The sequence below is a fragment of the Schistocerca cancellata genome, chromosome 2 (genome assembly GCF_023864275.1).
Source record: "Schistocerca cancellata isolate TAMUIC-IGC-003103 chromosome 2, iqSchCanc2.1, whole genome shotgun sequence".
In the NCBI taxonomy this organism is placed as follows: domain Eukaryota; kingdom Metazoa; phylum Arthropoda; class Insecta; order Orthoptera; family Acrididae; genus Schistocerca; species Schistocerca cancellata.
In genome coordinates this window covers 698,285,567-698,305,340 of record NC_064627.1, presented here as the reverse complement: position 1 = coordinate 698,305,340, position 19,774 = coordinate 698,285,567, and the positions used below count along the sequence as shown (strand labels likewise).

Sequence of the window (19,774 nt, the reverse complement as noted above, 5' to 3'; positions counted from 1 at the left end):
TCCACATCACGGCCATCTACAACCCCGCCCTGGGGATCAGTAATGCTCAGCCCGCAATGGGGGATCGGTGTAGGGACTTCCATAGATCCACACCTAGGATCCAGGTGCGTAATTGTAAGGTATGCCACAGAAGTCAGTGGATGCAGTTAGAAGTTGGACATCCATCAGAGGCTGTCATTCATGGGTGTATGTGCAGCCTCTCACCTGCACACTCTATGGGCTGTTAGACAGCTTTTAGGGATGGGCCCAGCCAGCTTAAACTCAGTTACATGTTTACCTCCACATATGTGTTATTGGACTGTTATTATGAGTCACTCTGTGGCTAGTGTACCCATTGTAATACATTTTTCTTGTGTCACTCATCGTGGTGTTCTCTTGTGGGACTAGAACATGTTCCATGTAAAAGATAATTTAATTAATTAAAACAGCAGAGTTGTGAGAGAAAAGGTGGTGCTTTGGTTTTGACCTTTCCAGGTGACTCTAAATATTTGTTTCTGACTAATAGTATGATAGAAATGCAGATGATGGCCATATTGAAGTAGAGTAATGTGTTTTTATTTTGACATTTTTCTGGTTGAGCACAAAATGCTATGTCTGCAGTTCAGATAACTATGATGGAGAGTTGTGGTGGGTGGGACAGGAAAAGAGAGAAAAGTGGTGAGAAGAGGGAGGGATGGTTGGGAAGAGTGGCTGGCAGCTCAGAGGGAGGCACAGATTGTGGGATAGAAATGAGGGAAGAAGGAGTAGCAGATGCATGGGTGGGAATGCAACACACAGCCACTGGAATCAGTGAGTTTGTGTGGTGCATGATGATAATAAGGTGAAGGAATGAACTGGGGGAGGAGGGGGGGTGAGCAGGGGAGAGGGAGGGGCAGGACAGAGGAAGAGGAGAATGTTGAGTAGAGGGTGTGGTTGCAGTGAGTTGTCAAAGAATCAGACCAGGAGGATTATAGGAATGAAGCATGAGTTGCAAGATAACTCCCATGTACTTAGCCCAGAGAAGCTGGTTCTGGGGCAAGGATCCAGATGGCATGAGTTGTGAAGCAGCCATTGAATTCAAGCATTTTGTGCTTTGTAGCGTGCTCCATCAATTATCAGTCAACACTATTCCTTTCCAGTTTTGTGGTGTCCTTTCATGAAATTTTTGTTTGTTGCTCAACTATTTCCAGTCACCCCATATCACATGAAGCCATGTACCTACAACCATGGACAAAGTCACCAGTGATCATTATTTACATCTACAGCTACATCTACATATTCTGCAAGCTGCTGTACATGGACCACATCTCAAGGTAACAAATCTAGCAGCTCATTTCTGAACTGCTTTCATGTCTTCCTTTAATCTGACTTGGCAAGGTTCACAACCACTTGAACAGTACTCGGGAATGGGTTACACTAGTGTTCTATAAGCAGTCTCCTTTATACATGAGCTACACTTTCCTAGAATTATCCCAATAAACCAAAGTTGACCATTCACCTTGCCTACTACCCCCCGTGCTTGCTCATTCCATTTAATATCACTTTGAAATGTTTTCCTAGATACACTACTGGCCATTAAAATTGCCACACCAAGAAGAAATGCATATGATAAATGGGTATTCATTGGACGAATATATTATACTAGAACTGACATGTGATTACATTTTCACGCAATTTGGGTACATAGGTCCTGAGAAATCAGTACCCAGGGCAACCACCTCTGGCCGTAATAACAGCCTTGATATGCCTGGGCATTGAGTCAAACAGAGCTTGGATGGTGTGTACAGGTACAGCTCCTCATGCAGCTTCAACATGATACCACAGTTCATTAAGTGTAGTGACTGGTGTATTGTGACGAGCCAGTTGCTCGTCCACCATTGACCAGACCTTTTCAATTGGTGAGAGATCTGGAGAATGTGCTGGCCAGGTCAGCAGTCGAACATTTTCTGCATCCAGAAAGGTCCGTACTGGACCTGCAACATGAGGTCATGCATTATCCTGCTGAAATGTAGGGTTTTGGAGGGATCGAATGAAGAGTAGAGCCATGGGTCGTGACACATCTGAAATGTAACATGCACTGTTCAAAGTGCCATCAATGCGAACAAGAGGTGACCGAGGCATGTAACCAGTGGCATCCCTTACCATCACATCGGGTGATATGCCAGTATGGCGATGACGAATACATGCTTCCAATGTGCGTTCACTGCGATGTAGCCAAACATGGATGCGACCATCATGATGCTGTAAACAGAACTTGTATTCATCTGAAAAAATGACATTTTGCCATTTGTGCACCCAGGTTCATCATTTAGTACACCATCGCAGGCACTCCTGTCCATGATGCAGGGGTCTCGTCCGTAATGTGGAGGAGGCCCTTCCGGCAGCTATTGAACGCACTGGGTGTGACCGGCTGCAGATAGTAGCACATGTCGGAACGAATGACGCCTGCTGCTTGGGTTCTGAGGCCATCCTTGGTTCCTTCCGGCGGCTGGCTGATTTGGTGAAGACAACCAGCATCGCACGCGGAGTGCAAGCTGAGCTTAATATCTGCAGCATAGTGCCCAGAGTCGATCGCAGTCCTCTGGTTTGGAGCCGTGTGGAGGGTCTAAACCAGAGGCTCAGACGACTCTGCGACTATAATGGTTGCAAATTCATCAACCTCCGTTATTGGGTGGAGAACTGTAGGGTCCCCCTAGACAGGTCAGGCGTGCACTACACACCGGAAGCAGCTACTAGGGTAGCAGAGTACGTGTGGCATGCACACGGGGGTTTTTTAGGTTAGAGGGACCCCCCCTTGGGCGAAACGATAAAATACCTGACGGCTTACCAGAGAGGACATTATCATCGTTGATAAAGAACGTCCGTCCTCAGAGACCAAAAACAGGAAAAGTTAACGTAATATTGGTAAACTGCAGGAGTATCCAGGGCAAGGTTCCTGAATTAGTATCTCTTATTGAAGGAAATAGTGCGCATATTGTATTAGGAATGGAAAGTTGGTTAAAACCGGAAGTGAACAGTAACGAAATCCTAGACACAGAATGGAATATATACCGCAAGGATAGGATAAACGCCAATGGTGGAGGAGTATTTATAGCAGTAAAGAATTCAATAATATCCAGTGAAGTTACTAGCGAATGCGAATGTGAAATAATCTGGGTTAAGCTAAGTATCAAAGGTGGGTCAGATATGATAGTCGGATGCTTCTATAGACCACCTGCATCAGCAACCGTAGTAGTTGAGCGCCTCAGAGAGAACCTGCAGAACGTCGTGACGAAGTTTCGTGATCATACTATTGTAATAGGGGGAGACTTCAATCTACCAGGTATAGAATGGGATAGTCACACAATCAGAACTGGAGCCAGGGACAGAGACTCTTGTGACATTATCCTGACTGCCTTGTCCGAGAATTACTTCGAGCAGATAGTTAGAGAACCAACTCGTGAAGCTAACGTTTTAGACCTCATAGCAACAAATAGACCAGAACTTTTCGACTCCGTGAATGTAGAAGAGGGTATCAGTGATCATAAGTCAGTGGTTGCATCAATGACTACAAGTGTAATAAGAAATGCCAAGAAAGGAAGGAAAATATATTTGCTTAACAAGAGTGATAGGGCACAAATCGCAGAATATCTGAGTGACCACCATCAAACGTTCATTTCTGAGGAAGAGGATGTGGAACAAAAATGGAAAAAATTCAGAAACATCGTCCAGTACGCCTTAGATAAGTTCGTACCGACTAAGGTCCAAAGCGAGGGGAAAGATCCACCGTGGTATAACAATCATGTACGAAAGGTACTACGGAAACAAAGAAAGCTTCATCATAGGTTTAAGAGTATTCGAATCATAGCTGATAAGGAAAAGCTGAACGAAGCGAAAAAGAGCGTAAAGAGAGCAATGAGAGAAGCATTCAACGAATTCGAACATAAAACATTGGCAAACAATCTAAACAAGAACCCTAAAAAGTTTTGGTCATATGTAAAATCGGTAAGCGGATCTAAATCCCCTATTCAGCCACTCATTGACCACGATGGCACTGAAACAGAGGACGACCAAAGAAAGGCAGAAATACTGAATTCAGTGTTCCAAAACTGTTTCACTGCGGAAAATCGTAACACGGTCCCTGACTTCAGCCGTCGCACGGACGCCAAAATGGAAAATATTGAAATAAACGATATCGGAATTGAAAAACAACTGCTATCACTTAGTAGCGGAAAAGCATCCGGACCAGACGAGATACCCTTAAGATTCTACAGTGATTATGCTAAAGAACTTGCCCCCTTTCTATCAGCAATCTATCGTAGATCGCTGGAAGAACGTAAAGTACCTAGTGACTGGAAGAAAGTGCAGGTCGTTCCCATTTTCAAGAAGGGTCATAAATCAGATGCGAATAATTATAGGCCTATTTCGCTTACGTCAATCTGTTGTAGAATAATGGAACATGTTTTGTGTTCTCGTATTATGACGTTCTTAGATAATACAAATCTCCTTCATCATAACCAACATGGATTCCGCAAACAGAGATCATGTGAAACTCAGCTCGCCCTATTTGCCCAAGAAATTCACAGTGCCGTAGACACTGGCGAGCAGATTGATGCCGTATTCCTGGACTTCAGGAAGGCATTTGATACGGTTCCGCACTTACGTTTAGTGAAAAAAATACGAGCTTACGGAATATCGGACCAGGTTTGTGATTGAATTCAGGATTTCCTAGAAGAAAGAACACAACATGTCATCCTTAACGGTTCAAAATCTGCAGATGTTGAGGTAATTTCGGGAGTACCGCAAGGAAGCGTGATAGGACCTTTATTGTTTACAATATACATAAATGACTTAGTTGACAACATCGGTAGCTCCGTGAGGCTATTTGCAGATGACACGGTTGTCTACAAGAAAGTAGCAACATCAGAAGACTCGTACGTACTCCAGGAAGACCTGCAGAGGATTAATGCATGGTGCGACAGCTGGCAGCTTTCCCTAAACGTAGATAAATGTAATATAATGCGCATACATAGGGGCAGAAATCCATTCCAGTACGATTATGCCATAGGTGGTAAATCATTGGAAGCGGTAACGACCGTAAAATACTTAGGAGTTACTATCCGGAGCGATCTGAAGTGGAATGATCACATAAAACAAATAGTGGGAAAAGCAGGCGCCAGGCTGAGATTCATAGGAAGAATTCTAAGAAAATGTGACTCATCGACGAAAGAAGTAGCTTACAAAACGCTTGTTCGTCCGATTCTTGAGTATTGCTCATCAGTATGGGACCCTTACCAGGTTGGATTAATAGAAGAGATAGACATGATCCAGCGAAAAGCAGCGCGATTCGTCATGGGGACATTTAGTCAGCGCGAGAGCATTACGGAGATGCTGAACAAGCTCCAGTGGCGGACACTTCAAGAAAGGTGTTACGCAATACGGAGAGGTTTATTATCGAAATTACGAGAGAGCACATTCCGGGAAGAGATGGGCAACATATTACTACCGCCCACATATATCTCGCGTAATGATCACAATGAAAAGATCCGAGAAATTAGAGCAAATACGGAGACTTACAAGCAGTCGTTCTTCCCACGCACAATTCGTGAATGGAACAGGGAAGGGGGGATCAGATAGTGGTACAATAAGTACCCTCCGCCACACACTGTAAGGTGGCTCGCGGAGTATAGATGTAGATGTAGATGTAGATGTCAAGGGTAACCGCAGCCATGGTCTCCGAGCTGATAGTCCATGCTGCTGCAAACGTAGTCGAACTGTTCATGTACACTCCTGGAAATGGAAAAAAGAACACATTGACACCGGTGTGTCAGACCCACCATACTTGCTCCGGACACTGCGAGAGGGCTGTACAAGCAATGATCACACGCACGGCACAGCGGACACACCAGGAACCGCGGTGTTGGCCGTCGAATGGCGCTAGCTGCGCAGCATTTGTGCACCGCCGCCGTCAGTGTCAGCCAGTTTGCCGTGGCATATGGAGCTCCATCGCAGTCATTACCACTGGTAGCATGCCATGACAGCGTGGACGTGAACCGTATGTGCAATTGACGGACTTTGAGCGAGGGCGTATAGTGGGCATGCGGGAGGCCGGGTGGACGTACCGCCGAATTGCTCAACACGTGGGCCGTGAGGTCTCCACAGTACATCGATGTTGTCGCCAGTGGTCGGCGGAAGGTGCACGTGCCCGTCGACCTGGGACCGGACCGCAGCGACGCACGGATGCATGCCAAGACCGTAGGATCCTACGCAGTGCCATAGGGGACCGCACCGCCACTTCCCAGCAAATTAGGGACACTGTTGCTCCTGGGGTATCGGCGAGGACCATTCGCAACCGTCTCCATGAAGCTGGGCTGCAGTCCCGCACACCGTTAGGCCGTCTTCCGCTCACGCCCCAACATCGTGCAGCCCGCCTCCAGTGGTGTCGCGACAGGTGTGAATGGAGGGACGAATGGAGACGTGTCGTCTTCAGCAATGAGAGTCGCTTCTGCCTTGGTGCCAATGATGGTCGTATGCGTGTTTGGCGCCGTGCAGGTGAGCGCCACAATCAAGACTGCATACGACCGAGGCACACAGGGCCAACACCCGGCATCATGGTGTGGGGAGAGATCTCCTACACTGGCCGTACACCACTGGTGATCGTCGAGGGGACACTGAATAGTGCACGGTACATCCAAACCGTCATCGAACCCATCGTTCTACCATTCCTAGACCGGCAAGGGAACTTGCTGTTCCAACAGGACAATGCACATCCACATGTATCCCGTGCCACCCAACGTGCTCTAGAAGTGTAAGTCAACTACCCTGGCCAGCAAGATCTCCGGATCTGTCCCCCATTGAGCATGTTTGGGACTGGATGAAGCGTCGTCTCACGTGGTCTGCACGTCCAGCACGAACGCTGGTCCAACTGAGGCGCCAGGTGGAAATGGCATGGCAAGCCGTTCCACAGGACTACATCCAGCATCTCTACGATCGTCTCCATGGGAGAATAGCAGCCTGCATTGCTGCGAAAGGTGGATATACACTGTACTAGTGCCGACATTGTGCATGCTCTGTTGCCTGTGTCTATGTGCCTGTGGTTCTGTCAGTGTGATCATGTGATGTATCTGACCCCAGGAATGTGTCAATAAAGTTTCCCCTTCCTGGGACAATGAATTCACGGTGTTCTTATTTCAATTTCCAGGAGTGTAGATGGTTGTTGTCTTGCAAACATCCCCATCTGTTGACTCAGGGATCGAGACGTGGCTGCACGTTCTGTTACAGCCATGCAGATAAGATGTCTGTCATCTCGACTGCTAGTGATACGAGGTCATTGGGATCCAGCAAGGCGTTCTGTATTATCCTCCTGAACCCACCGATTCCATATTCTGCTAACAGTCATTGGATCTCGACCAATGAGAGCAGCAATGTCACGATACGATAAACTGCAATTGTGATACGCTGCAATCTGACCTTTATCAAAGTCAGAAATGTGATGGTATGCATTTCTCCTCCTTACATGAGGCATCACAACAATGTTTCACCAGGCAACACTGGTCAACTGCTGTTTGTGTAAGAGAAATTGGTTGGTAACTTTCCTCATGTCTGCATGTTGTAGATGTCGCCACTGGCGCCAACCTTGTGTGAAAGCTCTGAAGAGCTAATCATTTGCATATCACAGCATCTTCTTCCTGTCGGTTAAATTTCATGTCTGTAGCACGTCATCTTCATGGTGTAGCAATTTTAATGGCCAGTAGTGTACTTAATCAATTTGACTGTATCAGGCAGTCCACTAATAATGCTGTAGTCAAACATTATGGGATTGTTTTTCCTATCATTTGCATTTAGTTACATTTTTCTACATTACAGAATCTTACCATCTATCATATCAACTAGAAATTTTATCTAAGTTGTATTTTATCTTTCTAGTCACTTAACAATACCACCTTCCCATACATCACAGCATCATCAGCAAACTGCCGCAGGCTGCTGCTCACCCTATCTGTCAGATAATTTATATGTGCAGAGAACAAGAGTGGTCCCATGACACTCCCCTTGGGCACTCTTGACAACACCCGTGTCTCTGATGAACACTCAAGTGTCAAGGACAACGCAGTGGTTCTATTACTTAAGAAGTCTACAAGCCACTCACGTATCTGGGAATCTGTTCTTTATGGTTGTACTTTTGATAACAGTCTGCAGTGGGAAACCATGTTGAACACTTTCTAGAAATCAAGCATATCGAATTTGGTTCAAAAAAGAATGATCGCGTGAGAAAGAGGGAAGCTGAGTTCTGCATGAGTGATTATTTCTAAAACCATGATGATTTGTGGTCTCAAGAAAATTTATTATATTCAAATTGAGAATACATTCAACAATTCCACAGCAAACCGATGCTAACAATATTGTTCTGTAATTTTGTGTGTCTCTTCTTTTATCCTTCTTATATACAAGAGTCAGCTGCTCTTTTTTCCAGTTGCTTGGGACTTTGCAATAAATTCAAGCTAAGTAAGGCGTCAATGTCATAGAGTACTCTCTGTAAAACTGAATCGGGATTCCATCCGTGTGTAGAAACTTACTTGTGTTCAACTCCTTCAGTTGATTCCCTATTCCAGGGATGCTTATTGCAATGTCTTCCATACTACAGAAAGGTAAGTGCATCAATGGTACTTACGGATTTGATGAACTACTAAATGGTGAGAAGATATTGGCATATTATAGTGCTTTTGAAGTGCAATGCAGTAGAGAGAGGAAAGCTGCTTATCGGACATCTGTTGAAGATGTGGCCACAGCATTGCAGGAGTTCGAATGGTGGTGTGCAAACACACAGTGCATGGGGAATTGCCCAAACATTGGACATGCCTGTGAGCACAGTGCATAAAATTCTCTGAAACGTCCTGCATTGCTGCCCATACAAAATCCCCCACATTCAAGAGTTGGTTCCTGCTGACCTGACAGCAAGCCAAAAGTTCGCTCTGGGATGTCTTGCTCACATGGAATAGGATAATGAATAGGCATGGAACATTTTGTGGACATATGAAGCCAGTTTCCATCACCAGGGACATGTCAATACACAAACTGCAGAATATTGACTATGGAAAATCCACATGCACATCAACTGGCACCACATCATTCTGCAAAGGTGACTATGTGGTGCAGGCTGATAGCTTCATTTATCACAGAGCCCTATTTTTTCAAGGAGATAAGTCCTATGAGTTTTGTTACGTGTACCACCACTGGTAAATACTATGAGAGTCTTTAGTACACCAATGTCATTACAATTCTTCAAAAGCATGGATGTGTGGGTAGGACCATTTTTATGAAACATGATACTTCTCTGCATATTGCACAGACAGTGAAGCAGCTGATGCAGAGAATTTTTGGAAATGCTGAGATTATCACTTCCCCACAGCCTGGCCATCCGGATCACCTGGTCTTAATCTGTGTGACTTCTGGCTGAAGGGTTATCTAAAAGATGTTGTGTTCAGTGCTCCAGTTATGAATGTAGCTGAACTGAAGGGATGGATTACACAATGCATTCTGAACATGAGAACTGAGGCACTCTGATCTCTTGCGGAACACGCTGTCTCTTGATTTTAACTTGTGGTAGAAAATGGTGTACAGCACATTGAACACGTCTTGTGCCAGTCTCACAACAATTAGAAACCAAAGTCATTTTGCTTTTTATGTCATTTTTGGCCTCAGGACAATAAAAAAAGATGTCATTTTGCGTTTTAGGTTTTTTTGGCCCAAAGACAATAAAAACAACCGTGTCATTTTGCTTTTAATGAAGTTTTTGACCTCAGGGCAGTTAAAAACCAATTTTTCCTATCTGATGTGCTACAAACTTGTCATGATGGACAGGCTTACCTAACTAACAGGGCAATAACTGTTGACAACTGAACTTGTGCAGTCATGCCTATTGTACAGTATAGATGGTGTTATGTGCAACTCAAACCATAGGCGTTATACTGTGTTTCATCTGTCATTTCTAGCTGACCCAATTTACATTAAGATGGTAAAATTATCATTCAATTTTTATTGCATTATGTTTCCTCCCATGTCAATTATATTCTGTTCAAATTTGAGAACATTCTAAGCCTTGGTTGTCTTTTTTGTGCACTTTGAAGCTAGATTTATGGATGTCCTGCATTTGGATCCATGTCAACAACAAATAGGTACATGTAATACACTCCTGGAAATGGAAAAAAGAACACATTGACACCGGTGTGTCAGACCCACCATACTTGCTCCGGACACTGCGAGAGGGCTGTACAAGCAATGATCACACGCACGGCACAGCGGACACACCAGGAACCGCGGTGTTGGCCGTCGAATGGCGCTAGCTGCGCAGCATTTGTGCACCGCCGCCGTCAGTGTCAGCCAGTTTGCCGTGGCATACGGAGCTCCATCGCAGTCTTTAACACTGGTAGCATGCCGCGACAGCGTGGACGTGAACCGTATGTGCAGTTGACGGACTTTGAGCGAGGGCGTATAGTGGGCATGCGGGAGGCCGGGTGGACGTACCGCCGAATTGCTCAACACGTGGGGCGTGAGGTCTCCACAGTACATCGATGTTGTTGCCAGTGGTCAGCGGAAGGTGCATGTGCCCGTCGACCTGGGACCGGACCTCAGCGACGCACGGATGAACACCAAGACCGTAGGATCCTACGCAGTGCCGTACGGGACCGCACCGCCACTTCCCAGCAAATTAGGGACACTGTTGCTCCTGGGGTATCGGCGAGGACCATTCGCAACCGTCTCCATGAAGCTGGGCAATGGTCCCGCACACCGTTAGGCCGTCTTCCGCTCACGCCCCAACATCGTGCAGCCCGCCTCCAGTGGTGTCGCGACAGGCGTGAATGGAGGGACGAATGGAGACGTGTCGTCTTCAGCAATGAGAGTCGCTTCTGCCTTGGTGCCAATGATGGTCGTATGCGTGTTTGGCGCCGTGCAGGTGAGCGCCACTATCAGGACTGCATACGACCGAGGCACACAGGGCCAACACCCGGCATCATGGTGTGGGGAGCGATCTCCTACACTGGCCGTACACCACTGGTGATCGTCGAGGGGACACTGAATAGTGCACGGTACATCCAAACCGTCATCGAACCCATCGTTCTACCATTCCTAGACCGGCAAGGGAACTTGCTGTTCCAATAGGACAATGCACGTCCGCGTGTATCCCGTGCCACCCAACGTGCTCTAGAAGGTGTAAGTCAACTACCCTGGCCAGCAAGATCTCCGGATCTGTCCCTCATTGAGCATGTTTGGGACTGTATGAAGCGTTGTCTCACGCGGTCTGCACGTCCAGCACGAACGCTGGTCCAACTGAGGTGCCAGGTGGAAATGGCATGGCAAGCCGTTCCACAGGACTACATCCAGCATCTCTACGATCGTCTCCATGGGAGAATAGCAGCCTGCATTGCTGCGAAAGGTGGATATACACTGTACTAGTGCCGACATTGTGCATGCTCTGTTGCCTGTGTCTATATGCCTGTGGTTCTGTCAGTGTGATCATGTGATGTATCTGACCCCAGGAATGTGTCAATAAAGTTTCCCCTTCCTGGGACAATGAATTCACGGTGTTCTTATTTCAATTTCCAGGAGTGTATAAGATTAACACAAAATTGTTTGCTTTACACTTGTCCTGGATACTTTGCTAATCAATCACAAATAATTGAAAATGTGTGGCTTATTATTTGTATCTTAAAAATTAAAAATGTTATTAGAAATCATTTTACTGAATTTGCAGTCTTTCCAGTTTTACATGACTTTTGGCAGCCAGTTCAAGCTCTTTTCAGGCAAGTGAGTCTCTTTCTAGCAGTTTTTATCACTGCAGCACCACTTTGGGCATATTTGTATAGGTGTGATGTGCCCATTATACAGAGGGAGCACATAATAAAGTTTTACTGATTGAAACATAGTTTGGTGTCCTTAGAACTCTTGCAATGACTCCAGAACCCTGGACATGTTTTCACTATGTCAGTTAAGACTACATTTATGCCTTACACTGGATATTACATACAAAAGTACAGTAACATTGAACCTCTGAATTTTAGTAATGGATAATGATTGACAAACTTTTTAAGGTTATCCAGTTAAAAAGTGAATCATGGACTTCAACGAAATGGCATTTAAAATGGGTTGGACTGAACTGCAAATTCTTGTTTTTGCAAGAAAATCATTGGAGGTTTGGCTAAGGTTTTTATTCAGGGTGAGAGCAGTCTTACATCATGGGCTGCACTGATGACCATTTTTCAGGAATCCACCAATTGCCATCTCGATGAAAGAAGAAATGGGAAGAGTCTCTTCAAGAATATTTTCTCATAATGAATGAAACTGCCAGCCGTGCTGCTATTGATAATGACTCGCTGGTTCAGACTTGATAATGGCTTGCTTATTCAGACTGGTTGGATAGAAGATGACTCAGCCACAAAATTTCTACTTTACAGGTATGGCACTGGAAACTAAAACAGTTTGAGGAAAAAATGAATCATTATGAAACAGCTGTGAAGTCATTGCTGGAAAGAAATAACAAAATTTACAGCAATGAAAATTTAAACTCCAGTAAGAAAGATGCTAAAGACACAAGTAACAGAAATACAAGAAACACAGCTTGGGATCCAGCAAAAAGAGTTGTAAAACAAAAAATGGAGATTATCATGTCTGTAGAGATTACAGAAAATTAACAAAGATCACAGTGAAGGATCATTGCCCATTGCCCCACATAGAAGTCCTTTAGATAAACTACAAGATACCTGTGTGTTTTCCATCTAGACCTCAAGAATTTTTTCAGTATTGATGTTGAAGAAGAAAGCAGAAAATGTATTTTGTTTGTGACAGACTCAAGGCAGTTTCAGTTCAGGAAAAGTTCCATTTGTCTTATCAAATTCACCTGTAGTGTTCCAGCTATTTATAAACGCTATTTCTTGGGCATTGGTTGAGAGAACACTGTATTTATTTAGGTGGACAACATTATTATACCAACAAGAGAGATGATGAGGCACTTCAATGTTTTGGTATAGTATTAAAAACTGGAGCAAAATGTTGAGTTTCTTGGGTATGTTATACAGTGTGAACAAATCTAACCTCCTCCTGAGAAGACAATAGTTATCCAAAACTTGCCAGAACTGAAATCTATAACAGCAATACAAAGTTTCCTAGGTCTAACAGGAAGTTTATTTCAAATTACTCTGAGGAATAATCAAGAATATAAACTTGAAGAAGAGAGAGGCAAGCATTCGATATGCTCAAAGATATTCTTTCATTGGGTCCAGTTTTAAAAATTTACAGTCCATAACACAAAACTGAACTTTACACGGACATAAGCAAAGAAGGTACTAGGATGAAACATGTAGATGCCTTAAGCCATTGTGTGAATGTACTGTTAGGTTTCACAGATTGTTTAATAATCATTTTTTTCGACATCAGATAATCAAAGACTATCCAGGGAAATAAACCAGTTTCAATGCATCATACAGATTACCAACTAAAGATTTGTGTGTAACAATAAATTTTACATTTGTTGATATACAAATAACAGTATTACAAATATTTTGTGTTATCATTAGATCACTTGTGAATTACTTCAAACTATGAGCTTGCTGTACTTGCAAAGTACTTTTCATTTAGATATAGTACTCATCTAGGAAATAAAATGGACTTTCAATAAAAATTTGTTTTAGCTGCTCTTTTAATTTGCTAGTAGGAAGAGCTGTGAAACTTTTTGGTGGGGCATTGGCAGGTTCCAACATGGTTCTCTAGGTTTAGTACCACAAATAATTCTGATAATTTTTTTCTGTAGTGTTAATAACGTGCTTAGGTTGGATAGTGTTGTTGCAAACCATATTTCTACTACATAGCTTAAATTTGATGATAATAATGAATGATAAGCAGTTTTTAGTACATGCGTGTATCCTCACAACGTTTGTGAATCATGTGTATGGCAAAGATGTTTTTTAACAACTTACAGGCAAGGAATCTGTGTGTATGTCCCATTTGAGGTTGTCCTGGACCATGACGCCCAGTAATTTTGCCTATTTTCCCTTTTTTACAATGTCTTTTCCTATCGATAATTTCATACCAAATTCTGTTTGTTTTGTGGTGCTAAAATCCATTATCACAGCCTTTGAAGCACTTCCATTCATTTAGCTGGTTATCACTGATGAAACACTTGACTATCTCACTGATTACACTGCACTACACCTCTTGACTGTCATATGCATTGTTTTTGCACACAATTGATATATCATCTGTATACAATATTTTTTTTAGAGTTAGGAGAACAGTACCATATTTTATTAACATAAATCAAGAAAAGAAGGTGTCCCAAGACAGAACCTTGAGGCACTCCGTATTTGATAGTAATTTTGGATTTGAAAGGCCCACTGTTTGTTTTAAGTAGTACAAATTGTTTTCTGTTTCTCATGTATGATTTTATTAACTTGCAGCCTACTCCTCAAATACCCAGGTTCCACAGCCTGTCAAGTAATATGGTGATGTTGACAAAATCAAAGAATTTTTCTAGATCAAGGAACACTCGAGTAACAAACACCTTGTTCTCTATGACAGTTATTCTTTTGTCTCTTAATTGTGCTGCAACTACTTAAGTTGAATTGTCTTTCAAAAAGCCATTCTGATTTTCAAATATTAAATTGTGTTGATGAAGGAATGTCATTTGTCTAGTGCAAATAACTTTCACAACTACCTTAGAAAATGCAGATGGAGTGGTAGTTTTCAATTTCAGATTTGGCAAGTTTCAGCACTGGTGTATTGTATGTAAAGTGGTGCATTTTAGATATAATATTGTCAATACATAATTTGATGTTATTGACCTCTCTAGTGGGCTCATTTATCAGAAAGTTAAGTTAAATTGAGTTAGTATTAGTATTAGTTTTTTCAAGCTAGAGTCAGTAGACAGCATGTAAATGTTCATATCTCCAGTTAGTATGATGTTAACCCAGCCATTTTTACTGCAGTGTTTACATTCTGTGTCAACAAGCAGGTCATTAAGAACATCAAAGTAAATATCTAGGCTACTAGATGGAGGTTTTATAGTCCTATAATAATGAAGTTCTCTTTGCATCACTTCGAATTAATTGCTGCTAGTTCTGTTATACTCTTGATGCTGAATCTACTTACATCTATTATGTTGTAATTACTACCTCTTGCTGCAAAGATAGCTACCTCACCACCACATTTCTCTTTTCTACTGAAGGCAGAGCAAAATTTCATGGAGTATGCCTGACACATACTAATTGGCTCATCTGTATACCAATGTTCACATGTAACTAGAACATCAAAGTTTTCCATTTTTTCAACAGTATTCAACTCATTGTGCTTATTGCTAAGACTTTGAAAGTTTTGTTGAAGTAATTTGAATGTAAATTTTAATTTCTGAGCACTGTTTGGAGGTGTCACCCTACCAGATTGTTTGTTCTTAAGAATACAAAAATTCTGCTGTATGATATTAGGGCTTAGTGTCTCCTGCTGGGCCATAAAGGCTAATTTGGGGCTACCAGGCAGGCTTTAAAATTTCCCTGGATTGCCAGCAGTGGCTGTTTGTGTGGCAGAACCTGTCTGTGTGGGTTGTGTCCTTACATGCCAATGCACTTACTGACACAACTCTGTGTAAAACTTTGCCTGATTTCCTCAGTAATTAATTTACTGACAATCTTTTTACCTCTTTTACTCATGTATATACCATGAGTTGTGTGCAGGTACCTTCCTAGGTTGGTAATATTAAGCAAAGACCCATTGTTAAATTTATTACATATTGCTTTAAGCCTATTATTTGTTTGATGCACTTCCAAGTTCACAATATATTTTTCCATTAGATCAAGATCATTCTCAAAGAACAGTCTAATGGAAACTTTGTAATGAGAGATGTAATTCTTTTAAAGTTCTATGATGGATGAGTGACTTTGGCGGTTCCATGCACTATGCAGTGTGAAATCATCAAGCTTGTGCATGATAAACGTCATCATGCAGTTAAGCAGACTGAGGAAGACGTGAAACACAATTATTACATACCATATTTGACTGACAAGGTGAAAAGAGTGATCTCAAATTGTGTAAAAATGTTTAATTGTGAATAAGAAATAAGGAAAGAAGGAATATTTCCTTCTTCTCTTATTTAAAGAAAGGAGCTATTACATATTTATCACATAGATATACTGGATCTCTTCAATTAATGCAAGATGGATACAACTGCATTCTAAGTATTATGGATACATTTGCCAAGTTTACCTGGCTATATCCTGTAAAGTCTACAAAATCGACAGAAGCAATTAGTAATATGGAATTGCAGAAAACTAATTTTGGAAATCCAGTAATTACTGGTGGAGGGACTTACTTTAATTCTCAAGAATTCTAGGAGTATTGCACTACAGAAGGAATTGAACACATTTTAATAATGACAGGACTCCTTAGAGTCAATTGACAGGTCAAGAGGATCAGTACTGTTTTGGCTAAAGTCATAGCTAAGCTCAGTATTGATAGCTCTAATGAATGGTACAAGGTTGTACCATTGGTTCAACATGCCATGTATTCAACTTACAACAGGGTATTGAGAGAACACCATCGGAACTTTTGCTAAGAGTTAAGGTGCATCCACAGACTGATCTTCACATCACAAAATTATTAGAAGAAGAAATGATTAATTCATTTGATAAGAGTTGCAGTAAACTAAAAGAAGATGCTAAGCTAGAGACCAGCAAGATGCAAGAAGAAAATCATGTTAGCTTCAATCAATGTCAGGAGAAAGCCTCAAAATACAAAGTTGGTTGCCTGGTGGCAATAAAAGGAACACAAACTGGACCAACACTAAAGCTGAAGACCAAGAATTAAGGCCACTATCGAGTTAAAAAAATTAAAACTTATGATACTTATGATGTATGCAGAGAAGGAGATAATCACGAGGGTCCCAGGACGACAACAACAACAACAACAACATGGGCTGAATTATGCAACCCTGGCTAAGTGCTACCCATTATCCAAGTCTGATGACTGTCAGGACAACCAAATGTAGAATTCAGATGGGGGTTTAAGGGTTTCCCACAAGGCTGATAAAGTACCAAAGAAGCTGAATACTGAACAGTAGTTATTTGTGTTCGTGGAGAAACAATATTCATGGTAAAAACACAGATTTGTTGACTAAGTTCTTTTGTTTCTTTTGACAGTTCAGTACTTAAGTTTGTAACTAGGAGATTAATAAATAGTTCCTCATGAGAATCAGAAAAAATTTTCCTACACTATTATAAAAATTACAGTCTTTCAGGAAATATATCTTGAATAATTGATTAATTATGAGAGTTTCTTATGTTTTGTGTGGACTGCATAATTTTTTTTATGAACCTTTGAAGAATTTTGTTATATTGCTTGAAGTGTACCTTTAGGTCCCTATTAAAGCTAGTCATCTGCATGAGATGCTACAAGCTACATGCTACTTTGATCTCAGATGTTAATAATGTTTTTTCTCACCCCCTGACACATTGTAAACTAGATTCTTAGTATTGTTAGACTGTTTTAGAAATGAATGAAATTTCTCAACTACCGCATTTGACCAATTAACTTTTTTTTCCCCTATTATTTCTGTGCTAAATTTTACACAATGTCATTTATGAGTCCCTGGAACAGTACTTTTTCCTTCTTAATTTAACTTGACTGATTAGGGAATAAAAACTAAAAGACAAAAGAGCTGTCTTTTACATAAGTGTTATTATTATTTCAAGTAGTTTAAATAATTATGAATCCATATATAATTAAGATCTAACCTTTTTGTGCAGCTTGAAGTCTTTGCAATGCAGTTAATTCACCGAAACGTGGAATTTTCAGCTTTTGGATTCTGCAACCTAGATTTTCCTCTTATAGCATCAGTAAGTATCCAGCAAATGGTATTTGTAAGTACCTTAAATTAAATTCAATGTATTCAATAGATAAAAACAATGAAGGAGAAAATGTGTTGTAACATGTCAGTGGATGCATAGTAAGTGTGTGTTAGTTACAACAATTTATTTTCTGTTTCCTCTTCACTGATTACGTTAGTCATCAGATCAAAGTTACACTTACTCCCCTGTAATTTGAGTAAAAGTATTAACAAAAGTTGCTGCTTTAAAGTAATGTATCTTCTTTAAAGGCAGAAATGCCAGGAAAAAAAATTAATCAATATCAACAAACAAATGTCACAATTTTTTCTGTAGATTGTTGTACTACAAAATCTTACTAGTGCTCATTATTTATTGGCTAGTTAATATGTATGCTATTTTTAGTGTTGAATGTTTCCTACTAGAGGAACTGATATGCTACTATGAACAGTTGTTTGATAGTCATATATTTTTCTGGTCACTACTTTTGGTTTCTATTATGGTATTGTCTTCATAGAAACTTGTAGATAACTAGCTGTGGTGTGAAATCATGATAAACTATTTAGACAAGGAAATGAGATACATGAATTTAATATACAAAGTGATGTCAACAACTGTATTTCTTATTTATAGAGTACTAGTGCAGTGGCTCTGAATGGGTACCCTATATAATGTTTAAGGGGGGCACAGACTGATGCATTAATCCAGGTACTTCTGTTTTGCAGGCAGTGGTTGTAACATAGAATTTCGATTCATGGGGCATGTATTGAACTTAAGCAATGCTGTTGAGATTTAAGAACATACATAAAATTATTGATTATGTATAAATTTTCTTAAAATAGTTGACAAGATACTGCAAATCAAATTACACAAATGCTCAGAAACATTACAATTAACTGGGCTATGCATGCTGTATAATTATAAATATATGGATTTCAGGCTGATAACATGACACCACTTGATACTTACAATTTTACAGCAACTATAACATAATAAATCTGCAAACAAAACAAACTACAATCACAGATGAAATGAACAGTAACACCAGAACAAAGATCAAAATAATAACACGTATCCATGTAGGTATAATAAGGGAAGATGACACAACAGACTTAAGTTTGTTTGAAGTCAGTGCTGATATGTTGGATGCCCCAAAACATTAGCCGAATACTGTTTATGATTGCTTCTTCTTCTTAATTTATCTCATGTGCATGCAACAGTTATTTTAAATCGAAAATTTTACAGTGCGTTTGTGAGTAATACAAATCAGGAAGGCATTTTCACACTATTTTTGGTATTAAATGCATATTTTATCCAGTAATATGATGTATTTTGCCTCATTAATACAAGTTTCATTTTGTTCTACATTTTGAATAACTGAGAACAGAAGTATGTGATGTGAAAAGGCAGCTTTGTAATCCAGAATTTTCTTTAATACCGACCAATGAAACTGATGTTAGGTCTCTCTTCCCAATAATGGTGAAATTATATTTGCTCTGTCTGGTCACACCATCCACCCAGAGAGCTTTGCAAACTGTATTGATAAGAAACATAAAATCAAATGACAGAAATAAAACCACTAAAGTAAAAGTAAGGAGCTCAACCAAAATTTGTGTATATAAAAGAAAATATTGCTTGCACAAATCCACTTATGAATGAAATGTGAATCATTTACACTTTAGACTATAATCAGAATGATCAGTACAGCTGTAAATGACACAAGCTCGCATATTTGATCAGAACACTTCCACCAGAAACTGGTGTTTGTGGCAAGTAACACGGCAGATGTAAGCTTCACATTCATGATGTCATGGCAGTTCCCTCCATGCATATATCTAAACTAAAATTGTATGAATTATACAATACTGTGAGTTCTTGCATCAATAAAATACAGTACAATACAAATAAACAAATTTTGCTGTCTGAGTTGTACACAGCAGAATAACTTTTAG

The 19,774-nt window shown here is 41.0% G+C and overlaps 1 protein-coding gene across 1 annotated transcript in view; it reads left to right on the top strand.

Moving 5' to 3' along the window:
* LOC126157737 (gustatory receptor for sugar taste 43a-like) overlaps positions 1–19,774 on the top strand; it is a 107,490-nt gene that overhangs the window by 45,445 nt on the left and 42,271 nt on the right. The window contains exon 4 of the mRNA XM_049916395.1: positions 17,745–17,834. Within this exon, the coding sequence (XP_049772352.1) occupies positions 17,745–17,834 (90 nt within the window). The remainder of the gene's footprint in view (positions 1–17,744; positions 17,835–19,774) is intronic.